Here is a 26,391-nt window from a genome sequence, read left to right as displayed (position 1 = left end):
GCCTCAACTGCCCAGGATTCTGAGACGCAGGAAAACCTTCCTGGGTCATTCACTGTCTTCTCCCAAAGAATGGGGAGGTCTGCGCCCGAGGTAGGGTCCGGAAGAGTGCTGGGGCCCTGCTACAGCCACAGGGACTTCAGCTCAGCACGGCCCTCCTTTTTGTCTCTTTATTTGGTCACACCCGGCAATGCACAGGGGTTCCTCCTGGCTCTACACTCAGGAATTTCTCCTGGAGGTGCTTGGGGGACCCTATGGGATGCTGGGACTCGAACCAGGGTCAGTGGTGTGAAAGGCAAACGCCCTCCCCGCTGTGCTATCACTCCAGCCCACCTCCTTTTTGTCTTACTTCCATGCCAAGTCACTTCCTCACCTTCCTGTTGTGGGCACAGAGCCTTAGAGGTGCTGAATCTGATCCTGCCCGTGAAGATCATCTGGAATTAATAGTAATAACTAGGTCTGTCTGAGAGGTAGAAACTAAGCCCAAACTTTTATTATTATTTTTTTGCTTTTTTGGGTCACACCCGGTGATGCTCTGGGCTGACTCCTGGCTCCGCACTTAGGAATTACTCCTGGCGGTGTTTGGGGGACCCTATGGGATGCTGGGAATCCAACCCGGGTCGGCCGCAAGGCCAACGCCTTCCCCGCTGTGCTACCGCTCCAGTCCCCTAAGCCCACACCTTAAAGAAGGCCCGTGGAGTGACACACAGGCTGATGGTCTGTGAGAAAGGGAAAACAGGAAGACAAGGGGCTGAGAGGGAAGAAGAGCGCGTGCCTTGATCTTAGGCGGTCAGCGGCCAGCAGAGGGAATCACAGAGACAGACACTTGGTGGCCAGCCAGAAAGATAAACAGCACACGCTGATGGGACACGAGCGGGGAAGACCAGGCAGTGACCAGCGAGTAGCAGCATACCCAGCCCTATTACTGAGGTCTCTAAACCACGTCCCCTTGTTAGCATCTGAATCGGGTGATCCCCAGGCTGACACAGTAACCCCAAAGGCACCCTAAAGGCAATCAGGAGAACTGTACCAGAGGGAGGGGTGTCCCACAGGGCGTGAGGAACGCCCGCCGTCACGTTCACTGGCAAATTATAACGCACCAACGAACAAGAGCGACCTTATTCTGACAGGAGGCGCGTGCTGTCGAACAGAGGCCGTTACAGAACACCAGCTTGGAAAGCGGATGAACTTCTGAAGGGATTTTCTTTTTTTTATGTATTTTCCCCGTTTATTTTTGGTTATTCCGTATAAAGCAGTTTGAGCAAACCACACCTAAGATAACATTACAGCATCAGATTTCTCGGGGGGCTTCAAACTATTAGGGAAAGGAGATGGAGATCTCAGGGCGGGGGGTGAGGGGGATGCCTCCACACCAAGACGAAGGACCAAAGCCAGCAGCCCGCGCCCCCCTGGGTGAAGCCGAGTCTTCCCCAGCTTCGCACCCACCGGTGCGCAGGCCAGCAGCCGGGAACGCTGGTTTCCGAAGTGGCGCTGAGCGCGGCTGGTTTGTTTCCAGATGGTGCCTTCCGGCGTCCGGCCGCACAGGCCCTCCTTGTTCCCAGCTCCGCGCCTCTTGCACCCCCTGCCGCCACCCCCCCATCTCCCGGCCCCTATTTCAGGCCACGGAGAGGAAATCCTAAGGAGGAGATTTCCCCCGTCTCCAGCAATGCCGGGTGACGTAACGTGTGGGCTGAGCGGAGCGCGGAGAGCGACGCTGTGCAGGGGCTGAGCCAAGCCACAGCGCCCTCGCGGCGGGACGGCAGACGCTCAGCGCTGCTCTGCTGGGGAGTGGGGAGCGAGCCGTACCCCACAGCCACCTCCAGCCATGTCGCTGCCCCTGGCGGCCCACGCCGAGCGCCCACTCTGCTGAGTAGCACGGGAGCCGTGAGTGCGGAAAGGTACTTCGCTCTTATTTCTCTGCCTTCCACTTATTCACTGTGGGGATGCAGTTTTCTGGAAACGTCCCTCGCGTTTCCTGCAGAAATGTCAGAATCTTGTAGTTTGGACTGGGAGAGTTCTGGAAAACATTTGATCTCATCCGAAATAGGTTTGGCTTTGCAGTTTCCTGTGGAAACTGCTCCAAGGTGAGCACTGGTCGGCGGAGGGTCTGAAGGCTTAGACAGAGACGAGGCACAGGGCTGGGCTTGGGAAAACAGGAGACAACTTTCAACCACCGACCGTTAAATGCCCAGAATCAATAGATGAGCAATTCAAAACAAAGGGGACAAACGAAAGGAAACAGCAGGGCATGTGTGAGCGCCACGGAGATTTACGGGTGCTGTCAAAGAACGCGGGAGAGCCTGCAAACAGTTAATCGAATCCAGAATAACGGCTCTGACAACTCCTCCTGTAGAACTGAATCGTAAGTAGAATTCCTTGTAAGAATTTCAGAGAAATCTCTGGTATTTCTTGCTACAGCTCAAAATTGCAATTTTCTTTTCCTTTTTCTGGTGGACCAGTAAAAACCATTTAAACGGGCTAACAAATGAGACCTGCAACAAATGGCATTACTTGGAAAGGTCAAATCAGTAGGACATTTTTAAAAAAGGAAGACCCGATTGCACTGAAGTAAATAAAAATGACAAAAGTGTCCTCTGAGTCGCTAGCGTTAACCAACAGGCAAAAGCCCGGAAGCACCAACGATTTAAACATAACCGAAAGACCCAATATTGAGCCTGTTTACAGCAATGATATACAAGATGTTTCTGTAAGTATTTTATTCTGAGGGCCAGAGACAGTGCAAGCCTGTCACTTGGGACCCACAGATCACACGCAGAGGACACTGCCCTTCCCTTAAACAACTCGAACAAATCTCTCTCTTTTTGTTTTTTTGCTTTTTGGGTTATGCCCAGCAATGCCAGGAGTTACTCCTGGCTCTGCACTCAAGATCACTCCTGGCGGTGCTTGGGGGATCCTATGGGATGCTGGGAATTGAACCTGGGTTGGCTGCGTGCAAGGCAAATGCCCTAACCACTGGACTATCACTCCAGCCCCATCAAACAAGTCTCTTTCCAGACGTACTTCCCAGCAAGCTCAAGACCCTGGTCTCTCGCAGTTTCCAGGGAGTAACAAAGCCACGTAAAGACCCTCTCAGACATTTTGTCTCTCCCCCCCCCCCCCCCCCGGCTGGCAGCAGCTATGAAATTAGCCCAAAGTTTGCAAGACTTCCCCCTACCCCTCCCCAAAGCCACCCCGCACCGGCTTAGATTTAAACTTCAGCTATACTGTAACTAATTTATAACATTCTCCTGAGACCTAGGAAAATTTTAACATATACAGAAAGGTTTTATGAGGTAACGCAGATTTATGGATCTTTCACTTTTAAAGCTGAACACGTGGGAAAATATGAAATGAGAGAATGTTTGCAGACAAGGTGACAGTGAGCGTATGTTAAGCCTGCTCTTTCCTCATGATGTGGCCTATCTACCTACTACTTAACCAATGCCTTATTCTGCCTTAGGTCTGATGACAAAGTCAGACTTCTATATAAAGATAAGGGAACGAACTGTAGTGATTAAAAAAAACCCACAAAACTAGACAAGGATTTATCATATGCGCTAATTGTACAGAAGCCCATGAAGAGTTTAAGGCAGAGGTACCATAAAGAAGCAACTGCCACAGAATCCGGATTTGCAGTAGGTGATTTTGTGCTCTGGGCCACACCCGTCGGTGTTCAGGGAACCACATGCAGTGCTGGGCAGCGAACTGGGGTTGGCATACGAGGGAAGTACCTTAATCTCTGTGTGCTCTCTCTCTGGTCCCAGTTTTTATTTTTTTTGGGGGGGGGGTGCCAAACCCCCAGGTCAAACTAAGCCCTGGTCCCTGGTTGTTTTTTTTGGGGGGGGGGGTCACACTCGGCGATGCTCAGGGGTTTCTCCTGACTCTGCATTCAAGAATCAATCCTGGTGGTGCTCGGGAGACCCTATGGGATGCTGGGGACCGAACCCGGGTCGGCCATGTGCAAGGCAAACGCCCTCCCCGCTGTGCTCTCGGTCCAGCCCCAGGTTCCAGGTTTTTGGGAGCTTTTTTCCTCCATTACAACACCGAGGCAGACATGATCGCATTCCCGGGTAACATGTTCTCAGCTACTGCATGAAAAGCTGTGTGGGAGGGGTACAAGATGTTTGGTCAAAACAGAAGAGTCCTTTTCAAGTTTCACGACACTTTCTGAATTTTCCTGGACTCGGGGAGGTCATTTTGGAGAAGATGAATGGGACAATCTTGTGAGCACAGAGGTTCCACTTTTGATTAAAGGGAAATGAGAGGCGAGGAGCTCCAAGTTACTGTTGGAAGGAGGCCGAAGATTCTCTCATCCTGTCCTCAGCTTGTTGATCAGCCACAGTGAATTCCCTGAATCCATAAATACCATGAGGAACCTTTTGACGGCTTTGGGGCAGGGGTGACTCGAGTAGACTTAGTCCTGCAGACTCTTCAGGGCTGACTTCTCAGTCAACTAGAGGAACTGTAGGAAAACTCATTCAGGAGTGCTGAGGCCATCAGTGAACACGCTTCTCCCTTCTCTCTTGATTGTGTCTGTAAGAGCATCCCTCTTCACGCTCTCTGGTCCTCATTAACAAGCCGCGCTGAAAAGACTCACGATCTTAAACACAGCCCATCGGGAGCCCGGCCTTATGCGGTCCTGGTCGTTTTGAGCCGAGGCTGAAAGGTTCACGGGCAACGTTTAGAATGTCAACCAACAGAGGGAATGCAGAGGCGTGGTAAGGAACGGTGAACTTTGGGGTGTAAAAAGGATGGAAAGAGAGGCTGGAGTGATAGCACAGTGGGGAGGGCGTTGACCTGGCACGCGGCCAACCTGGGTTCGATTCCCAGCATCCCATAAGGTCCCCCAAGCACCGCCACGAGTGATTCCTGAGTACAGAGCCAGGAGTAACCCCTGAGCATCGCTGGGTGTGACCCAAAAAAAGGGATGGAAACATCCCAACAAAAACAACCCACATACTTCTGCTTGATTAGTGACGGTCAACACAGAGCGAAGCAAACCAGGAACCGAATTAAAGCTTCGGGTAGTTCTTAGGCGCTCGAGGTGGAACTTTCAGGTCTCGAAGTGGGTCAAGCAGCGGATCTGAATCCCGCCCGAGTACTAGTCTTCTCCAGAACCTCATTCCTGCAAGATGGCACGTGCACACCAGCAGCAAACAGCAGTCCAGCGTGACATAAATCCTGGGTACAAGGGTTCACTTGGGAGCTGGTGACAGACAAGTGGCTGTCTGGCTGGCTGCGGTTCAAGCGGCTAATTAAGAACACTGAGTCTGGAGTCTTCCGCCTGGGGTCACATCCCGGCTCCGCCTCTAGACGCCGCAGGCCTCTGTGGGCCTCGGGCGGGCAGTCCTGGCACCCAAGAATGGGGCTTGCAATCATCCGACCGTGGAGGCTGGCAGAGACGTGAGGGCTTGATGTGGGCAGGAGGGCACTCAGCAAGCACCAGCACCCGGGACCGTGGCAAGGCAGGTACCCAGGAGAAAGCAGGAACTGGGTGCGAGTGGGTCAGGAAAGCATCTTCGGGGCTGGAGCGATAGCACAGTGGGGGGGGGGGCATTTGCCTTGTACGCGGCTGACCCAGGTTCAATCCCTGGCATCCTATAGGGTCCCCTGAGCACTGCCAGGAGTCATTCCTTAGTGCAGAGCAAGGAGGAACCCTGAGCATCGCTGGGTGGGACCCAAAAAGCAAAAAAAAAAAAAAAAAAAAGGAAGTGTCTTCTTGTGGAGAGAGGGAGGCGGTGGGTTGGTGGTACCGGGCAGCCTGGTCGTGGGCCTGGGAGAGGGACACCTTACCCAGTCCCTGGGCTTGGAGTCCCTACCAGAAACCACTGCAGAGGGGAGGAAGTCCTCCCCGGTCACAGCAGGGACGGGCCCCGACCAGCACACATGACACTGCTTGGACACAGAGACCCAGTGTGAGGTCTGGCTCGTGGCTTTTGAACAAGGTGCAGTCCAAGGCACATTCAGTCACACGCCATTTTGTCCCTTGGTGAAAGTGCCACATGACTAGGGAGAGTTTTGCTGAAGTTCAGCAGAACTTTTGTGAGGAGAGGCTTGGAACGGCTAGCTGATGAGGGCCTAGGAAACATCGTCACCTACAGTAGTAACTCTTACCTTTCTGGCTACGAACACCTGCTCCAAATCCCCAAGGGCACACTGCAAAAACCAACCACGCAGCGCAGGATGAAAACTGGGGGTTTAGATTGCCCTAGCAATGGTTCTTCAGTCTGTCAGGTAAAATAGACGGCCGAGAGCATCCATTTCATGGAAACTGCAGAGTAGAAATTGAGCAATAGGGACCAGAAGCTATTGTCAGGGATGAGCACATGATGCATTGCCGCTGGATCTCTGGGGTGTGCCATGGGGAGACCCCAGGGGCTCTGCAGAGCCCTGACAGCAGCCAGCAATGCTGGGGAATGGCCTCTCACCCAACCTACTATTCATGGGGGGGCAAGGGAGCCCCCAAAAGCACCAACTGGGGGCAGTTGCAAAAGACTCTGCAGCCTGCAGAACTATGAAGGCCCCAGTACTGACAACGGCTTTCAGAAATGTTGATTCTGACACACAGTGAGTCACACCTTTCCTGTTAGACGCTCTTGAGTCGTGCCTGACACGAACCCGAGATTAATTCTTTGTGCTTTTGCCCCTTCCTTGGTTTGTTCTTCGAAAGCCTCCGTCCACCTCCTCCAAGATGAAGGCGGGTCTCTGGGCCCTGGGCGTGCTGTTCTTTCTGCTCCTGGGCGCCAGGCCTGGCAGAGGCGGCCAGCTTAAGGCCAAAAAGACAACTCCGCGGCGATACCCGCGGGCCCTCGACGGCAAGGAGGAAGGCAAGAAGTGCTCCTACACCTTCCTGGTCCCCGAGCAGAAGATCACGGGGCCCATCTGCGTCAACACCAAAGGGCAGGGCGCGGGCGCCCTCAAGGAGATGATCACCCGCATGGACCTGGAGAACCTCAAGGATGTGCTGTCCCGGCAGAAGCGGGAGATCGACGTCCTGCAGCTGGTGGTGGACGTGGACGGCAACATCGTCAACGAGGTGAAGCTGCTGCGCAAGGAGAGCCGCAACATGAACTCGCGCGTGACGCAGCTCTACATGCAGCTGCTCCACGAGATCATCCGCAAGCGCGACAACTCCCTGGAGCTGTCCCAGCTGGAGAACAGGATCCTCAACGCCACCACCGAGATGCTGCGGATGGCCGCCAGGTACCGCGAGCTGGAGGCCAAGTACGCGTCGCTCACCGACCTCGTCAACAACCAGTCGCTGACCATCAGCCTGCTGGAGGAGCAGTGCCTGCGCGTCTTCGCCCGGCGGGACCCCCACGCCGCGCCGCCGCTCGTGCAGGTGGTGCCGCGGCACAGCGCCAACGGCCACCAGTACACCCCCGGCCTGCTGGGTGGCAACGAGATACAGAGGGACCCGGGCGACCCCCGAGACCTCGTGCCGCCTCCGGACGTGGCCACGGCACCCACCAAGAGCCCGTTCAAGATCCCCCCGGTAACGTTCATCAACGAAGGTGAGTGAGCCCCCCACCCCGCCCCCTTTCTTACAAAGTCGTGCCCACTGAGACAGGAGCAGCCCCTGCCCAACCTCCAGCGGGTCATGTTCTAGAAGGATCCGTGACCCTGGCCTCCTCCAAAGAACTCATCTGCCTTCTTACTCCTGCAGCCCGTCCCAGGCGGTCTCCTGGTCCCTCTCCGTCACTGCACATGGCCAGAACGCTTGGGCCCATGGTTCGGGCTTGAAAACGTGTCCGAAAAGTCCAGAGGCTCCTGCCCCCAGTCCTGAGAGGAACACTCCTCTGCCCAGTTTGCTTTTTTGCTTTTTCTGGTCACACCCAGCGATGCTCAGGGGTTACTCCTGGCTCTGCACTCCTGGCTGTGCTCGGGGGACCCTATGGGATGCCGGGGATCGAACCCAGGTTAGCCGTGTGCAAGGCAAATGCTCTCCGCGCTGTGCTATCGCTCCAGCCCCCTCTGCCCAGTTTTCAAGGGGAAATCAACTCCGAGTTTTAATCTGTACCCATGCAAGTATAAACCACTTCACTGATATTATAAAACCAAAACCATATCCTGGTCCCAGTATCCCTACTTCTCTTTAATGTCACACTCTCTTCCCGTCACTCCTTATCAGTGCCCGGTCTTGAATATAAAGATGAATAATTCATCTTTGCTGCAGTTTTGTAAGTGCATGCAATTTTTCCGGTATTTGTATTCCCTTTTGCCATTCTCCCGAAATCTACAAAAAGGCTTCTTTAGAGTGAAGGAAAAAAAATACCCAAATGCTCAAAAGCAGTCTAAAGGTAAATAAATTCTACTCATTCGCGTAATGCAAAGATTGCACACAGGCTAAGAAATAGCCTCAGAGACAACACAGACATGCAAGAAACATCCTATGGGGATGATGTCTCCTAGCAGGGCTCCGTATTCTACTGTGCCCCCCTCCGCCCCTGTCCCCAGTAGAACACGCTCACGCTAAGTCTTCCTTCTTCCGCAGAGTCTCTATGGCTCTCTTCCTCCTCTGGCTGAAAGGGTTTTCTGCGAGGAACTGATTTTGAAACATGTTTGCAGACTCTGAAAACATGTCCACATGCATACACCTCCCATGTGGCTCAGGAGGCTCCGGCGTGGAGCTGACACTGTCTTTCTGGTCAGTGCCGGCCCAGCATCTGTTGCCACTGCCTCCCAGCTTAACTAGCCACCCAGTGGGGTACAAGACGAACCCCAAGTGCCGCCTGGGATGTTATGGCCCCCAGAGTCAAGCCAACACGTGCGGATGGCACTCTTCCCACCCTAGCGCTGAGTCTGAGCACCCCCAAATCACAGTGCCCTGGGATTTCCTTGCGTGTCTGTCTCCCTGGCATCCCGAATACTCCGGGAAGGAAATCCACTTTTTTTTCTTTGCTTTTTGGGTCACACCCGACGATGCACAGGCGTTACTCCTGGTTCATACACTCAGGAATCACTCCTGGCGGTGCTCTGGGGACCCTATGGGATGCCAGGGATCGAACCCGGGTCAGCCGCATGCAAGGCAAATGTCCTCCCCACTGTGCTATTGCTCCAGCCCCATTTCAATGTCTTAAGCAGCTTACCAGGGTCAATCTGGGTGGACAGTGCTCAGCCTCTGGGGGCTGAGAAGGGCTGGAGCGAGAGCACAGAGGCTGGGGTGCTTGTCCCGCAAGCTCTTGGTCCTGCTTTGATCCCTGGGCACTGCTAAGGTGGTCTGGATAACCCCCAGCACAGCAGGGCCAAGAAGCACTGCATCATCAGGTCCTTGCTCTGAACCACCAGCCGAGGTGGCCAAGAATCATTAGTGGGGTGACCAGGCCACCTGGCCAATGAAACATCAACCAAGCAAGCAAACATAAAGCAAACACTGAAACAGTCCACTGGGGGTAGGTGTTTTGTTTGCTGCCCTTTTATACCGCTGCATTTCCTGTGAGCATCTAATTAACACAGATCTTTTACCCAGCACTGCAGTTTGAAGATACAATTTTTTTTTCCTTTTTGGGTCACACCCGGTGATGCTCAGGGATTACTCCTGGAATTGCACTCAGGAATTACTCCTGGCGGTGCTCGGGGGGCCACATGGGATGCTGGGAATTGAACCTGGGTCGGCCGTGTGCAAGGCAAATGCCCTACCCACTATGCTATTGCTCCAGCCCCCCATATAGGTTGTTTCTGAAAGAAAATATTACACCTTTCCAAATGTTTTTATTATTATTATTTTAGTTGGGGGCCACATCCATAGTGCTCAGGGCTTACTCCTAGTTCTGTGCTCAGGAATCGAACTCGAGTTAGCTGTATGCAAGGAAAGCACCTGACCCATTTTACTCTCTCATGCCTTGCAGAAATGGGTCTTCAAAATGCAAGCTCCAGGGCTGGAGCGATAGCACAGCGGGGAGGGCGTTTGCCTTGCATGCGGCCAACCCGGGTTCATCCCCGGCATCCCATAGGGTCCCTCGAACACCGCCAGGAGTGATTCCTGAATACAGAGCCAGGAATAACCCCTGAGCATCGCTGGGTGTGACCCCAAAAAGGAAAAATAAATAAAAATAAAATGCAAGCTCCTTCCTGGTGCAGAGCCCAGTGTCAGGCTGGGACCCAGAGTGCCGGCGAGCCAGGTTCTTCCTGGAGGCTCCTCCAGGCCCAGAGTCTCATGTGCAGAGCTGACTGTTGGGTAACTGAGAGGTGAAGGCACAAGAAAATACTCTGTGTGTGGCCTGCCCAGTGTCAGTTACTGCACTGTGGGGCTACACTCCCCCACCTGCGCCTTGCCTCTGCTGTGCACGGGGACACAGGAGGTAAGCTTAAAAAGTTAAATTGGAAAAGTCATCATTAGAAACCAAAAGTATGTTTTTTTAGTAGGGAACAGGCTTATTTTCAATTATGCTGTTTCCTATTAGTTTTGAAGATACAACTGGTTTCAATGGAACACTTATATTTAACTAAAACTAAAACAAAGAAACAAAATCGCATTAAGCAAAGGGCTATTAAATGATTCTATTAACCAGTTATGAAATATTTGTGCGTTTTTCAGTAATTTAAATATGAGCTCAGGATGTTAATTGCAGTTTAAACAGAGAATCTGTTCTTTAGAAATATTTGTCTGGGGGGGGGAGGCTGGAGCGATAGCACAGCGGGTAGGGCGTTTGCCTTGCACACGGCCGACCCGGGTTCGGTTTCCAGCATCCCATATGGTCTGCTGAGCACTGCCAGGAGTAATTCCTGAGTGGAGAGCCAGAAGGGACCCCCGTGCATAGCCGGGTGTGATCCAAAAAGCCCTCCCCCACAAAAAAGAAAATATTTGTCTCAGGGTGGGTGTCTCCATAGAGTGTGCACTCCAGTTGCCGTGTGCCCCTTCCTCTTTCCTTGGCCCCCTTCTCCCCACCCCGAACCCCTAATATATCTGTCTCATGCTTCTATCTCCACAAATGCGGCTGAATAGTTCCAGAATCTTTCACGCCCCACTGAAAGCTGAGTTTCTTAGGAGTTTACCAGCCAACCCATGATTTTTCTGCCCTCAATACTGGTTGCCTTTGTTTTTCTTATTACAAAGAGCACAGGATGGAAACCAAGTCAGAAAACAAATGAAAAACTCCACGACAATAAGGGCAAGACTTTCCCTCTCAATGGGGGGCTCTAAACAGACTTTACCCAGACAACTGAGGAAGAGAGATTGAGCCTCTAAGTCAATGTAGTGGGGCCGAACAGACAGTACAGCTGGTAGGGTGTTTGCCTTGCACGCGCCAACCTGGGTTCGATGCCCGGCATCCCATAGGGTTCCCCCACCACCACCAGGAGTGATTCCTGAGTGCAGAGCCAGGAGGAACCTGAGGATCGCTGGATATGACCCAAAAAGCAAAAATAAATAGATAAAAATAAAGTCAATGTACTAGGGCCAAAATGAAAAGTATAGTGGGTCAAGCACCTGCCTTGGATGTAGCTCATCCAGATTTGAACCCTGGCTGGCACCACCCTGGTCCCTTGAGCATTGCCAGGAATGATCCCCGGGCACAGACCCAGGAATAAGCTGTGAGCATGCTGGGTGTGGCCCCCCAAAACCAAAATGAATACAATTAAAAAATAAAGCCAATGTACAGAATTCCAGTCTCCTTCCTTGAGAAGAATCTAATTATAGGTGACGGAAGATGAGGATTTCAGGCTCACTCAATGCCTATTTGAAGAGACAGGCATATCCAGTCTAAACTTTTCAACCATCACAAACTGATTTCTGAATCTTGTATCACTCCATTTGTTTCTGATAACACACAAGCAATTCAGAGAAGACTGCTTGAAAAGAGAGCTGATCACTGTTACTTCTCATTGAGAAATTTTCACTAAACATTGTTTTAAAAGTGTTGCAAAGAAAGCAACAAACATTTGGTAAGAATAATTTACAATCTAATGCTAGAGTTTTAGAAAGTATGATATGCAAATAATAAAGAGAAAAGATTTCTGCCAAGATCAACAACATACACTGGACTAAGGTTAATGGTTTATTTAGAAACATAAATAAGCGCTAAATTCTAATACTACCTTACTGAGAAGGAGAAAGTAACTATAAGCCATGTTAATGTTATCCAGATGTTCTGGAAAAGGATTTCAACTAAATGTTCCCAAGTTTCTATATCAACTAAATCTTATAGGTATCCAAATTATAAATAGGAAGCCCACACCAAAGTAATGGGTTGAAACTTAAAGATGAAGATTATTTAAAATTTGCACAGTTTTATCAAATCAAATTTGGATTTAGAAAATCTATTACTCTCCACATTGCTTAAATATCTGGAGGCCCATTAAATAGCAGCAAAGGAACAAATAGAATTTTACAAATACGCCATCAACATTCAAAAGCTACCTTTCAAGTAACCCAACGAAATCCAGTTCACGTACTTCCTCTAACACGTAAACTGTCAAATCTATTCTCAAAAGTGTACAAAGAGGACATTCATGGAGTAAGCGAACTCCTAAGAAAAGTAAGTGTACAAAAACCAAAACATTTCCTGTGGCCATTAAACACTAAGGAATACATTAAGAGACGTAAGCTTTGGGGGCTGAAACGATAGTATAGCGCGTAGGGCGTTTGCCTTGCACGTGGCTGACCTCGGTTCGATTCCCAGCATCCCATATGCTTCTCCAAGCACCACCAGGAGTAATTCCTGAGTGCAGAGCCAGGAGGAACCCCTGAGCATTGCTGGGTGTGACCCAAAAAGCAGGGGTGGGGGAAGAGATATAGGTTTTACTTGTTTTGGGGCCCCACCGGGCAGTGTTCTTGCTCTGTACTGAGAGATGACTCGTGGGATCAGGGGCCTGATGCAGCACTGGGGATCAAGCTCCGGTGCTGCCACTCTGGGCCAAGACAAAGAGATTTTATTTTATTTTTTTTCTTTTTGGGTCATACCCAGCGATGCACAGGGGTTACTCCTGGCTCTGCACTCAAAATTACTCCTGGCGGTACTTGGGGGACCATATGGGAATACTTAAGCTGGGAATGGAAGTCGAGTTCCATTCCAAACTGGGAATATTAATATTTTCAGATATTTAAGCTGGGAATGGAACTCGGGTCGGCCGCGTGCAAGGCAAACGCCCTACCTGCTGTACTATCGCTCAGCCCCAACAAAGAGATGTTAATGTAAGATCATGCTCCTCAGATAGTTGATGCTTCTGAAGGAGAAAACCGGAAAACAGCCAGAAAGACAGTGTCTTGAATTTGCAGCACTGAGACCTCAGTCTCAAGCCTGAGGCGTACTCAGAGCTCCTACCCCCTTCGGCCACTGTAGCAGAGGTGGAAAACGTTGAACTTCTCTGCCCACTGAATTCTAAAGACCGTGTCAGCCACAGGCAGCCTGGGGGAGACCCCCTACACTACTGACCTTGAGGTGCTCTTTCTTAGCCGTTATCCCCAAGCCCCCACGCTCTTCCAACAAAGGCTTTGCACTTCCCCGGCTTCTGGCTAGAGTCAAAGGCTGTTTCTCTACCCCTTGATCCGAAAATAGCTTCTAGCCAGCGGAGAAGAGAAAATAATCTTTCTTTCTTTCTTTCTTTCTTTTTTTATTTTTGAGGTGGGGCACGACTGGCCGTGCTGAGGGCCTACGCCTGGCTCTGAGTTCAGTTCAAGTCTTGGCATGGCTTTAGGGAGCCAAAATCAAACCTGGGTTAGGACCAAACCTGCGTGCAAAGAGTGTATGTGCCCGACTCAGTGTGCTACTTCTCCGGCCTCCAGAAAATGACATTTCTTACATACTGGAGTGCTTGACTGGGCTTCAACTGTGACGACCCCACCCAGACTTAGCTCCTGCCCCATGGGGAGATTCTGCTGGTAAAAGATAACTATTATAGTGCACAGAATAATCACAGCTGGACCTAGAAATCATACCTCACCTTCCCTTTCCCATCACTCCCGCATTTAAGTGCAACCCATTCTCAAAGGCAGCCTCTGCACCCTTCTCTGCCTTGCCCCTGTTTGGGGGCCACACCCAGCTACGTTCAGGGCTTGCTCCTGGTTCTGCATACAGGAGTCAGGCACTGCTGGGGCTTGGACGCAGGCGGGCCCACACACAAGGCAACTGCCTTAACCCCCGTCCTCGCGAGCATCTTTCTCTCCTGTGAAGCAGCTCAGATGTGATGGCAGAAAATGCCAAACAACATCAGTAACACAGAGAGATGGCATCGCGTAGCCCCCCACCCTCCACCCCAGCATATTAATGTTCCCTGTCACGAACAACTGCGGCTAAAGGCAAAGTGTGCTAACAGCTACCATCAGCTGTGACTTTAAGAGCGTGATTTTGCAGAATGCAATGTTTTGTTCTACTGGACTATGACTTCTCTCCAGCAGAAATGATATATATGCATCTGTGAGTAAATGCATGAATACTCATCTAGTTATTAAATAAGGTGCTCGAATCACCAAATAAGCAACTACAATTTGGTCACGATCAGCAACTAGGAAAGGAAGGATCACAAAAATTTTGCTGGGGGTTGGGGGACCTCCCAAGTGGGGCTCAGGGGGTGGTCCCGGGACCACTCCTGGTGATCCTTGGCCAGCCTGGGAGCAGTTCCATGCAAGGGACCGAGGATGCAGTGCTCTCAGGTCCTGTGGTGGAGGGGACCACCAGGCCACTTGGTGATGCTCAGGGTCCTCAAGGGATGCACCTGGCAAAACTCGGGAGGACAAGGGGTACCACAGAACAACCCCGAAGATGCCTTGCGTTACCCTCCCCATGCTACCTCCCCGAGGTCGCCCCAAGACAAAATGCGAATTATCATAGCTCACAGGAAAATACATTCACAATGCAAGACAGAAAGTCTCAGAAGAGAACTAAAAAAAGACGAATGAAATTGAAACTCTAGGACCAATAAAAAAAATTGGTAATCTTTGATTACTCTGGTAAAAAAAAAAGTTACCCAAGAGAGTACTCTTTTCTCCCCCAGCCAGGGTCATTACCTGGCAGTGCTCCAGAGTACTCTCTTGGGGGTTTGCCCATGGTGGGGCTGGGGTTGGAACCCAGGCCTGCTGTATGCAAAGCCTGTGCCCCAACCTCTAAGCCAGCTTCCTGGACAAGTTTTCTGACTCGTACAAGCAGTCTTAGAGTCACTGTGTTCTAATTTTCAAAAATTTGCAGCTAGAACTGGAGAGATAGTACAGTGGGCAGGGCACCTGTACGGGTTCACTCGCTGGCACCCTCCATGGTCCTCTGAGCACTGCCAGACGTGATCCCCGAGTGCAGAGCCAGGAGTACACCCTGAGCTCCACGGGGTGTGGCCCCAAAACAAATCGGAAACAAAGAGAATGATCACTGAAACTTAAAAACCTGACCGGTGAGCTGATGATCACTTGACCTTTGTGTGTGATTTTTCGATTTCCTTGTACTTAAAATGAGAAGGTAACTCAAGGCAGCCATTCTCTTCAACAACTGATGGCCTACTAATAGTTAAAATACCAATGACATGAAGCTGGAAAAAAACCCAAACCAGGCTGGTCCTCAAGGAGCAATCTAGAAGGAAGAGCTCACCGTCTCCCGAGCCCTCCAATGATGTAACTGTCTAGGTATTTATTTGATGAGATTAAGTCCACCCCAAAGGGGCCTAACAGGGCCCTACATACACTTGGCATGGGGGAGATAACACATTCTTCACCGTTTCAACAATCCTAGCACTGTTATGGTACAAACTCTTCTTGCAGGAACCTTCCTTGTCTAAATACTTTCACAGAATTCTAAACATTACACAAGTCAGAATTAAAAATTGTCGAACATAGGGCCAGTGAGATAGCACGTTGGGGAAGGAGCTTACCCAGGTTCAATTCCTGGCAACCCATATATTCCCTAGAGCACTGTCGGGTGTGATCTCTGAGCACAGAGACAAGAGCAAGCCCTAAGTACCACCAGATGAGGCCCAAACCCACCCCCTCTCCCCAAATTCCAACAGAATAGAAATTTAAACAACCATCCTCTATCTTTTTTGTTTTTTGGTCCAGTATCTCCTTAGGGCAGTTACTCTATTTCTGAATCAGTTATCATTAATGCGTACTTATTTAAAAACAAAGGAACGGGGCTGGAGCGATAGCAGAGGGTAGAACTTTTGCCTTGCAAGCGGCCCGAGCTGGGTTCGATTCCCAGCATCCCATATGGTCCCCCGAGCATGGCCAGGAGTAATTCCTGAGTGCATGAACCAGGAATAACCCCTGTGCATCGCTGGGTGTGACCCAAAAATAATTAAATAAATAAATAAAAAATAAGAACAAAGGATCAACGCGTTGCAGGGTGAAACTAAAAGAGGGTCATAGAAAAAGTAGAAGACATCAGTTTTGGATCCGAAATTGTGGGGAAAATCCATAAATGAGGAAAGAGAGAGTATGAGGTTGATTCTCTCAAGCAGGTCAGAAGACAGACACGGAGATGAGGAAGAATGGATTAGACTGAGGGCTGATTATCTCCTCACACACGAAACCTCGCACTAGTTAACTGTTTCGTCTACAGAACATCTGTAAACCATCACAGGGTTATTATGTAAGCTGAAAAAGAAAATTATTATCACTAGTCATATGCAGGGAAACGATGCTTCAGAAAGGCATTTTGCCAACATTCCTCAACTTCAGCCTTATGGACTATTGTTTGGGACAAAGGAAAAAAGCACCCTGAGCAATGTTTGTATACCAGCACCCAGGGGCCTTGCAGCGTTTCTATGTTAGGAAAAGATAAAGTCAGGAAGAAAGAAGGCTTGGCAATGCGTTGGTATTTAGATTTTTTTTTCTTTTTGGGTCCCACACAGCCATTCTCAGGGCTGACTCCTGGCTCTGCGCTCAGAAATGACTCCTCATCTGGTGCAGGGGTCCCTAAGGGGTGCCGGGGATCAAACCCAGGTTGTCTGCATGCAAAGCAAGTCAGTACTCTCTGCTGTACTCTCTCTCTGGCCTGAGTATAGAAACATTTTCCTTAGCCCCTTTCCTACGAAGTCTCTGTGATTGCTCTTTTAATGACAGGACCATTCAAAGACTGTCAGCACGCGAAAGACGCTGGGCATTCGGTCAGCGGGATTTACATGATTAAGCCTGAAAACAGCAACGGGCCCACACAGTTGTGGTGTGAGAACAATCTGGATCCCGGGGGATGGACTGTCATTCAGAAAAGAATGGATGGTTCTGTCAACTTCTTCAGAAACTGGGAGAATTATAAGGTAAGTGGGTGCCTCAGACCCGCGGGAGCTGGAGGTAGCAGCTCTCGCAACTGCGGCCATTCTGGGCGAGAAACCAGACTCAGCTGAACATGACTGTCCACGTGCTTCTTGCCATCACCATTTGTGAAAAAGACAAGTCTCATCTCCAGTTCTAACATCAAAACCAAACTTACAAAGGAAGTCAAAGATAGGCTTTAGGATGCTGCTTTCAGGGGGCCGGAGTGATGGCACAGTAGGGAGTGCATTTGCCTTGCAAGCGGCTGACCCAGGTTTGATCCCCGGCATCCCACAGGATTCCCTGAGTACCTCCAGGAGTAATTCCTTAGTGCAGAGCCAGGAGTAACCCCTGAGCAACACGGTATGATCCCAAAAGCAAAAGCAAAAGCAAAAGCAAAAAAAAAAAAAAAAAAAGAAGGCTGCTTTCAGAGCTTCACACTCATCCTCCCAGCTTTCTAAGAAGACAACTTTTCCTAGGGGTTTATGATCACCCTCGTCATCAAGCATATGGAAAAACGAGGACTTCCAAAACTGGACCTCTTTTATAGAACTAATGACCTCTAATGATTATGCCACCTTTTTTTTTTTCTGTTCCATTCTGCGGTGCTGAGGATTAAATCCACAGCCTTGCACATGAAGTCATGTGCCCCACCATGGCCCACATCCATCTGGGGCCCCAGGCTATCATGCTCTGAGCTGGTATTAGACACTGTGCTATTGGGACAGAAGTTGTGTCCAGGTTTTCTTTTCTTTTTTTGCTTTTTGGGTCACACCCGGCGATGCTCTGGGCTTACTCCTGGCTCATGCACTCAGGAATTACTCCTGGTGGTGCTCGGGGGACCATATGGGATGCTGGGAATCAAACCCGGGTTGGCCGCGTGCAAGGAAAATGCCCTTCCCGCTGTGCTATCCCTCCAGCCCCCAAGTTGTGTCCAGGTTTTCATATCACAACATGCACACTAAGTCTGGAGGGGTAATTAAGTAGTCTCCCTTTAAAATGTCCCATTTGGGGGCCTGAGAGATAGTACTGGGGTTAAGGCTCTGGCACCTGGCCAAATCTAGTTCAATCTCCTGCGCCACCAGGAATGACCCCTGAGGCATACAGCCAAGAGTAGTCCCTGAGTGTGGCCCCAAAACCTTCCAATATAAAACTGAGATGAAACTGAAATGTCATCAAGTTAATTTGAGTGGTGTAAGTTAAAGGATAGCAGTGAGCTGTTAGGGAAGAGTATACTTTCTAGATGGTTCTCTGGTCAAAGTTCTAAAGCAACTCTCTTAGGCGACATGTTTACAGGTAGCGGAGAAGCAGATGGGAGTATTGCTACTTCCTAAGGTAAATGCCTAAACAAGCAACCAGCAGGCAAAGAACCTGCACCGTAACCTTCTGGAAAATTCAAGGATCAGGCTGACTGGGGGAACACAGGGCAACGCGGTGGCCAAGGCAGCAGCCTTGGACCGGAGCGACAGCACAGCAGGGAGGGCGTCTGCCTTGCACGCGGCCGACCCGGGTTCGATCCCCAGCATCCCAGAGGGTCCCCCAAGCACTGCCAGGAGTGATCCTGAGTAGAGAGTCAGGAGAACCCCTGAGCATCGCTGGGTGTGACTGAAAAAGAAAAAAAAAGCATCAGACTTGCTAGGGGAGGCCTCAAGATCCATCTCGGGGGAACCATGTGCCTCTGCTATCTGGGACCCCCGGCACCACGATGGTACGTGGGATCTCAGTGCTTCAGAGTCCTGTGTGGGGGTCCTGGCCACCACTACAATTAGAATGTGTGCAGCACCTCCCCCAGGTGTGTGTGACCTCAGGGTGCCACTAGGGTGGCAGGGAGAGCAGAAAGCAGGCACAGAATCCTACAGGCAAACGCACACGTGCAATGGGGTGTCCTGAAGGGGACCTTCCCAGACCCCAACTGTGACTTTTCCCAGGGGGACTTCCATGAGAACTATTTTGCTTCTCCTGTTTTATTAATTTTACTTGAAACATACTGGCTCGGAAAGAGATACAACTATCTTTATCCGAAGACCATTATCGCATCAGATATTCTTTTTGTTGACGGGAAAGACAACCGGCAACTGTTAGAAAAACATTTTGGTTCTGGATGAAGACAGAGCTTAGGGACCCTTTTAAAAGAACTGAGTGATTCAGAAGGGGTTTTGCTCTATTCTGCCTTTGCAGAAATTATGTGTAGAATTTTTAAAATTTTTTATATTTTGCTTCATGCCTGGCAATGCTCAGGGGTTACCCCTGGCTCTGCACTCAGGAATTATTCCTGGTGGCGCTCAGGGGACCCTAGGGGATGCTGGGGATCGAACCCAGGTCGGCCACATGCAAGGCAAATGCCCTCCCTGCCGTGCTATCTTTTCGGCCCAACATGTAGGAGTTTGAAACTAGCTTATGAATACTGACTAATTAAGAAACAGCTCAACAAAACAGAATGATTCTGTGGGCCTCTGATGACCTATGACAATGAAGGTTCACGTCATCACTTAATAGCCACTCTTGATGTTCCGTTCAAAACTGAGCTATAGAAGTTGACATGCTGACCCTCACTGATACACACACGGTCTCTGTCAACAGAAAGGGTTCGGAAACATTGATGGAGAATACTGGCTGGGCTTGGAAAATATCTACAGGCTCAGCACTCAAGACAATTATAAGCTGCTGATTGAACTGGAAGACTGGAGTGATAAAAAAGTCTATGCAGAATACAGCAGTTTTCGCCTGGAACCCGAAAGTGAATTCTATCGACTTCGCCTGGGAACGTACCAGGGAAATGCAGGGGATTCCCTGATGTGGCACAATGGCAAACAGTTCACCACACTGGACCGAGACAAAGACATGTATACAGGTGAGTGAGCAAGGACAGAGGGTCAGTCTCTGTAGAATGACCTCTGCCTTCTATGCACTAAACACATTAAGTTATTAAGTAACATTAAGTTACTAAAGGATACAGCCATAAACAGCATGGGAGGAAGGTCCACATGCCCTTTGAGTCTAGAAAGGGTGTGTGTGTATGTGTGTGTATGTGTGTGTGTGTGTGTGTGTGTCCGTCCGTCTGTGTCCCCACATACCCTCTGAGTTCAGAATGACTTTCTGGAATGCTCTTTCTATATCTGACTTTCCTATCAAAAGGAACAGCTTTGATAGCCCATCATCCCCCCATGTGCCAACTGAAGTACAGGGTTCTGCGGTTCTCACCTTGCTCATACCAGACAATCACTCATTTGCTTATAAATGAAACTCTTGGGGCCCGAGTGGTAGTATGGCAAGGAGGGGGTTTGCCTTGCATGCGGCCGACCCGGGTTTGGTCCCCAGTATCCCATAGGGTCTTCTGAGCACCGCCAGGAGTGATCCTGAGTACAGAGCCATGAGTAACCCCTGAGCATTGCCGGGCATTACCCAAAAAGCCCCCAAAATAAAATAAATAAAACAAAACTCTGTAGCCTAATCCCATGTCTAATCCTCACTGAGGCCAGCACTGAGCTAAGGCCCTGGTCCCTGGGGTTCCCTCTACAGGAGACAACATGATCTTTGTGGGGTGGCGGCTATTGGCAGGTAGGCTTGGGATGACTCAAGAGGAGGGAGGCCGCTGGGCAGGTGGGGCAAAGACACTCCTCCATGATGGGGAGAGCCGGCAGACAGGAGGCTTCAGGCTGAAGGAGAAGACGCCACCCCAAGGAGTCAATCAGGCTATCGTGAGAAATAATCAAATTTAAATTTTATCTCACTTTTTAATTTAAATCTAAATTTAATTTTCTTACTTTTAAAAATCCAGGCTTTGGCTCTTATAGCTATTCCACTGGAAATGGACTTATTTTTCTAACTCAGTCATATCTTGGTAAAGCAACATCTAGGTAGCTGTGTTAAGTTTATTTTAACCACTGGAAAAAAAAGAAAAAAGGGAAAAGACCATAACGCATGCATGAAAAGAAGGGAAAAGGGAAAAATGACCACAATGCCTTCGAGTGTGGGCAATGCTGCTCTGTACTGTATCTTGCTATCTTGAGAATAGCTTTTTCCCCAAACTTGACTGATTTTTAGCAACTTCTTTTCTTCCGCTATTTCATACTTCAGTACTCGCTGCGCTTATTTCCTTGCTACCTTCGAAAGTAGCCACTCAGAAATGAAAAGCTGGGATTAAGCAAGTCAAGGGCAAGTTTCAAAAAAGAGGCAACCTGAGAGCTCGCTCACTGTGTGGCCGATATTTAGGCCACAGTAGCAGCAGGGAGAAACCCACCACTGTGGTAATAAGGTACCTACCGGGTACCGGATGCTAGCTGAGGGTCTGTGACACCAGCCCTGCGCTTAGAAACCTTTCTTTCTTTCCCCAAGGGAACTGCGCCCACTTCCACAAAGGCGGCTGGTGGTACAATGCGTGCGCACACTCGAATCTCAACGGCGTCTGGTACAGAGGGGGCCACTACAGAAGCAAGCACCAGGACGGAATCTTCTGGGCTGAGTACAGAGGCGGCTCCTACTCCCTCAAGGCGGTCCAGATGATGATCAAGCCCATCGACTGAGGAACCATCCCAAAAGAAGGGCCAGAGGCAGAGGCAGAGGCAGAGACAGAGACAGAGACAGAGACACAGAGAGAGAGAGACCTGCATCTTCACAGTCCTAGAAAAGTACATGCTACCATAGATTCTTCTGTGCAATTAATTTCTACAGATAGTTTTTAAAGTGAATTTTATCACACCCGTGAAAGGGAACACGAGTATAGCTTCATTTCCCCTCAGCATATTCTGGAAGATTATTTGCATTCACAAATCAAGTATGTTTTAAATTACAGTAACTAAATACAGACGAGGTTGTTTCCTCAAGTGTAAATATTTGCCAAGAAGTAAGACAAATCTTAGCTTTATTTTGTATCAAAATTGAAGGCATGTTTAAGATCCTTAAAAATGTACTTAAGAGCTTTCTTCTTGCAATGGAAAATTAGAAGATTTCAGACAATGCCTTTTATTTAAAAAATGACAGGAAATTAGGGGAAACTCTCATTTTGCCGGTAGAAAATACATTTTGCATTGAATAAAAGTTACTTCAAATTCTTATCTCTGTGTGACTGCTAGACACAAAAGCCACCTATGTGGTTAAGGTGCGAGATGCCAACCAAATGTTGAAACATACAAAAGTGCATTCCCAGCGGCTCTCTGTACCTATGGCTAAGCCTACTGGTTCATTAATACTTCCCCCTCACTTACTGACCCCTGGTGTCTGGCTAACCTTGGCCCTTCAGGCCAGCTGCCCAGCGGCTTTCTGCAGACCCTACCGTCCTCTACTGGGGCCTGGGGAACAGCTTCAGAGACGCACACTCTTCAGGCCGGCACCCAGGGCGTTGGCCAGTTTGAAAGGCCGGTTACACTCTTGGAATTAGCCAAAGTGTGTGCCTTAAACTCCTCACAAACTCCTTCCAGAAATATGTTTGCAGCTTAGAGCTGATCTTCCCTACTTGATCTGTGAATTTGACAGAAACACCAACAGGCTTTTGCTCAAAAAAACCAAACCAAACCAAACCAAACCATTCAATCAGAAATCACAGGTCTGAGACTAATGGTCCCTGAGAGCAGGTTTATCAGGTGAGAATCATTTCAACTTCTCGATGCATGGGTCGGGACCTGCCACCATACCTCCACATACCACTACCAGGAAAAAGGAGCGACCACTTCTGCATCTACCTTGGGTCCTCTTGTAATAGGTCAGCGGTCCTTTCCCACCGTTCCACAGTCAAAACCCTCTGCTCTAAGATTTCCGGGAGGAAACAGTATCTAACCGTCATATTGAGTTCTGAGTAAAACTTCCCTCGGGCTCCATTTATTGACAAAACCGTACGACCTCACTTAGATACCCACAACCCCTATCAGAGAGGAGCCTTAAAGAACTTTCCCTTGGGGCTGGAGCGATAGCACAGCAGGTAGGGTGTTTGCCTTGCACGAGGCCGACCCGGGTTCAATTCCCAGCCTCACATATGGTCCCCTGAGCACCGCCAGGAGTGATTCCTGAGTGCATGAGCTAGGAATGACCCCTGAGCATCGCAAGGTGTGACCCAAAAATAAAAAAAAAGAGAATTAAATGATGAGTGTTAGCCTCTTATATTGTAAGTCTGAGGGACCTACAAAGAAACTTTAGAGGATAAATCATTAAAGAATGTTAGGGGGAATTTTAAGTATAAGGGGAAAAAAACTCAAGAGCAAAAAGGATATAAATGAAGTAATGGAAAATGGGAATGTGGTTTTGGATAAAGAACAGGACAGGGCAAACTGCCATTTGGTCAGAACTCATTCTTAGGATACAAAAGAAAATGGCTGAACATGCTTCGTTACTGTTCTAAAATGCATTATATCATCAAATGAAAAGAAAAGAGTAAGTAATCGGTGACATATATTATCTACACATCGAACCAAAGAAAGGAAGTGAGATTTTAAAGAGATAGTACGGGGCTAGAGAGGCTGTGGAGCTTGGATAGGGAGTTTGCCTTGCATGCACCTAACACGGGGTTCGATCCCCAGCATCCCACAGGGTCCCCCATGCAGTACCAGGAGCAATTCGTAAGTGCAGAGCCAGGGGTGACCCCTGAGCATTACTGGGTATAGCCCCCAAACAGAAACAAACAAAAGTGATAAATAAAAAGAATAGTACAGGCCAGGGACACTCTTTGACATACTGTCTCCTGGGAGAGGCCACCCAGCAGTGGTCAGGGATCACTCCTAGAGAGGCTTGGGGGACCTGATGGGGTGTCAGGAATCAAACTCGGGCTGGGCAAGGCCAATGCCCTCCCTGCTGCACTATCTCGCAGGCCCCATCATTTTTATTTCTAAGATGGATGGCAGAGCATTAAAAAAAAAAGGTTTAATCAGACAAAATTCCACCAAGGGGGAAGAAAAATATTCCATTAATTCGCACAGTGCTGCAGCAAGCTTTTGCACTGTGCTGAAACAATCTAACAGAAAACTGAATAAAAAGCCAACAGGCAGCATGTTGGAGGTTTGTGAGCACTTTGGGGCTAGGTGTTGGGTCAGTGCAGTGACTTTGTGCATGATGCCATAAACTTTTTTTTTTGTTGTTGTTTTTGGGTCACACCCAGTGATGCTCAGGGGTTATCCCTGGGCTTTGCACTCAGGAATTACTCCTGGTGGTGCTTGGGGGACCCTAAGGGGTGCCGGGGATGGAATCCAGGTTGGCTGTGTGCAAGGTAAACTCCCTACTGGCTGTACTATGGTTCTGGGCCCTCAATGCCATAAACTTTAACATTACTGTGACCATATTAGCTAAATTTACACACACAGACAAAAACACACTCTTAAAAAGCTAAGGTTTCAGAATGTATTTGTATTATAGGTTACTGGAAAATTCTGCAATAATGCAAGTCTCAAGAATCATATTCTACGGGGCTGGAGAGACAGCACAGCAGGTAGAGCGTTTGCCTTGCATGTGAGCAATCCGGGTTCGATTCCCAGCATCCCATAGGGTCCCCTGAGCACCGCCAGGAGTAACTCCTGAGTGCAGAACTAGGAGTAACCCCTGTGCATCGCCAGGTGTGACCCAAAAAGCAAAAAAAAAAAAAAAAAAAAAAAAAAAGAATCATATTCTACTGAGAGACAGTATTCAACTTTCAATAAATATAGGTCAACGCAGTGGAAGAGAAAGGACCAGTAAGATCTAAGGTCCCTGTAACCCAGGTCCCTCCCTCTACCGTTTGGCCTGGCAAGGCAGCACTCAGAGGGACCATCAATGATGTCTTGACATTATTGACAAGGCACCCACTACAGCATTTGGGAGAGACAGAAAGTGCCATGAAGGCAGGGCAAAGCTGACAGCACTACCTCCTCTGTAACTAGCACCAGCCCAGAGCTCAGCAAACACTGGTCAGCCTCTAATGTAGCGAAAGAAAATGGGGGTGATATGGAGCTATATATCAAAGTGCCACACAACAAATTACATGCACTAAAGAAAAATTCAAGCAAATAAAGTTACTGGAACAATGGACTATGCCAGGAAGGGATCATTTAACTCAACCAACAAGTATTACTAAGTGCCTACTTTTGTAAATAAGGATAAATCTTGATCCAAGACAAATAACAGGCTTCCACACTACAGAGAGACAGAGTAATGACAGCATGAAGAAAGTAAAACAGGGCCTTTCAAGGAACTGGGGTGGGCTGGGGCACCCAGAGAAGCTTTTTCCCTTCTAAAAATAAAACTCACTCTGAAAATCCCACACACCAAACAGAAAAGTAAATGTGCGTGTCTGTATCAAAGCAGCGTCCTTGCATTAAGAGTTTGGAGTTTGCAAAAACTTCTCTGGAACAGAGAGTAATGTGCAGAATGGGACCAACTTCTTTCCACAGCTCTAAAAATAGGTTCTTTACCAGAATACACCCAAAGCTGATCAAGCTACTGCATCTCACATGAACAAAGTAAAAACACGGAGAGAAAATGCACATGAAAGAATATTCATCATGTTTCGCACAACTAAATTATTTTTGCACAATGTTCTATTTTTCTCTTTCCAGCAAAGCAAAACTTACTGTGCCAAATTCTCCAACGAGCCCCCTAAGATCGTTTTCCAATGACAAAAACAAATGAGCGCTGTTAAAGATTCTCAGATTTTAAGCAATGATTCCCACTTAAAATGTTTTCTCCTTGAGACTTGCCCAAACGATCCTTTTCCAGAAAAATCTGTACTTATTCTAAGGATTTTTCCATTTTTTGTCTACTCCAGCTCATTTTTCCTTTGCATGCAAACCAACAGAGGACAGTTCTTCAAGGGAAGATGATTGAAAAGCCAAGAAAACGTTCGCAATTTTGTACAAATCAAACCACACTGAGTTACTGATAGAATTGGTAGTATCGAAAGAAGGGTTTGGCCAGCCTGTAACTCCCCAGACTTCCTTAAGGCTTCACAAACAATGAGGGGTTTTTAGTGGGCCCCTCCCTCACACTGAGCAACACGGGGTGATCTGTTTTCATCCCTTCTCTACACACTAGATCCTTCTGCTTAACTCTTCTTCCTTCACTAAGAACCTCTGTAGACATGAGAAGGGCAGACTGTGGCGAATTCTGCAGGAATTCTGACGTGGGGTGAATGGCCATTCCTCGTCTGGTTCATGGGTCCTCGATTTCCAGAGGGACCCCAGGCAAGGTCTGTCCCACACCCAGCACAGCAGAAAGCTGACGTTTCTGGCAACACCACTTCACTTGGTGAGTGGGAAAGAATTCGTAAT

General features: G+C 48.9%; 3 protein-coding genes across 4 annotated transcripts in view; 1 reads left to right on the top strand and 2 right to left on the bottom strand.

Annotated features, from left to right (window-relative positions):
• FAM20B (FAM20B glycosaminoglycan xylosylkinase) overlaps window positions 1-26,391 on the bottom strand; it is a 209,886-nt gene that overhangs the window by 92,311 nt on the left and 91,184 nt on the right. The window lies entirely within an intron of this gene.
• Window positions 1-26,391, bottom strand: part of RALGPS2 (Ral GEF with PH domain and SH3 binding motif 2) — a 79,453-nt gene that overhangs the window by 25,935 nt on the left and 27,127 nt on the right. The gene's annotated exons all lie outside the window — the stretch shown is intronic.
• ANGPTL1 (angiopoietin like 1) lies at window positions 1,802-22,176 on the top strand. Its single transcript, XM_056107320.1, has 5 exons — window positions 1,802-1,895; window positions 6,668-7,511; window positions 16,979-17,172; window positions 19,748-20,018; window positions 21,503-22,176. Exons 2-5 carry the CDS (start codon window positions 6,689-6,691, stop codon window positions 21,688-21,690), a joined length of 1,476 nt encoding a protein of 491 aa, XP_055963295.1. The 5' UTR covers window positions 1,802-1,895; window positions 6,668-6,688; the 3' UTR covers window positions 21,691-22,176.

Source organism: Sorex fumeus, unplaced genomic scaffold (genome assembly GCF_029834395.1).
Source record: "Sorex fumeus unplaced genomic scaffold, SorFum_2.1 ptg000161l, whole genome shotgun sequence".
NCBI classification, from domain to species: Eukaryota; Metazoa; Chordata; class Mammalia; order Eulipotyphla; family Soricidae; genus Sorex; species Sorex fumeus.
Note: the sequence above shows the minus strand (reverse complement) of the source record. Positions and strands in the feature narration are given on the sequence as shown.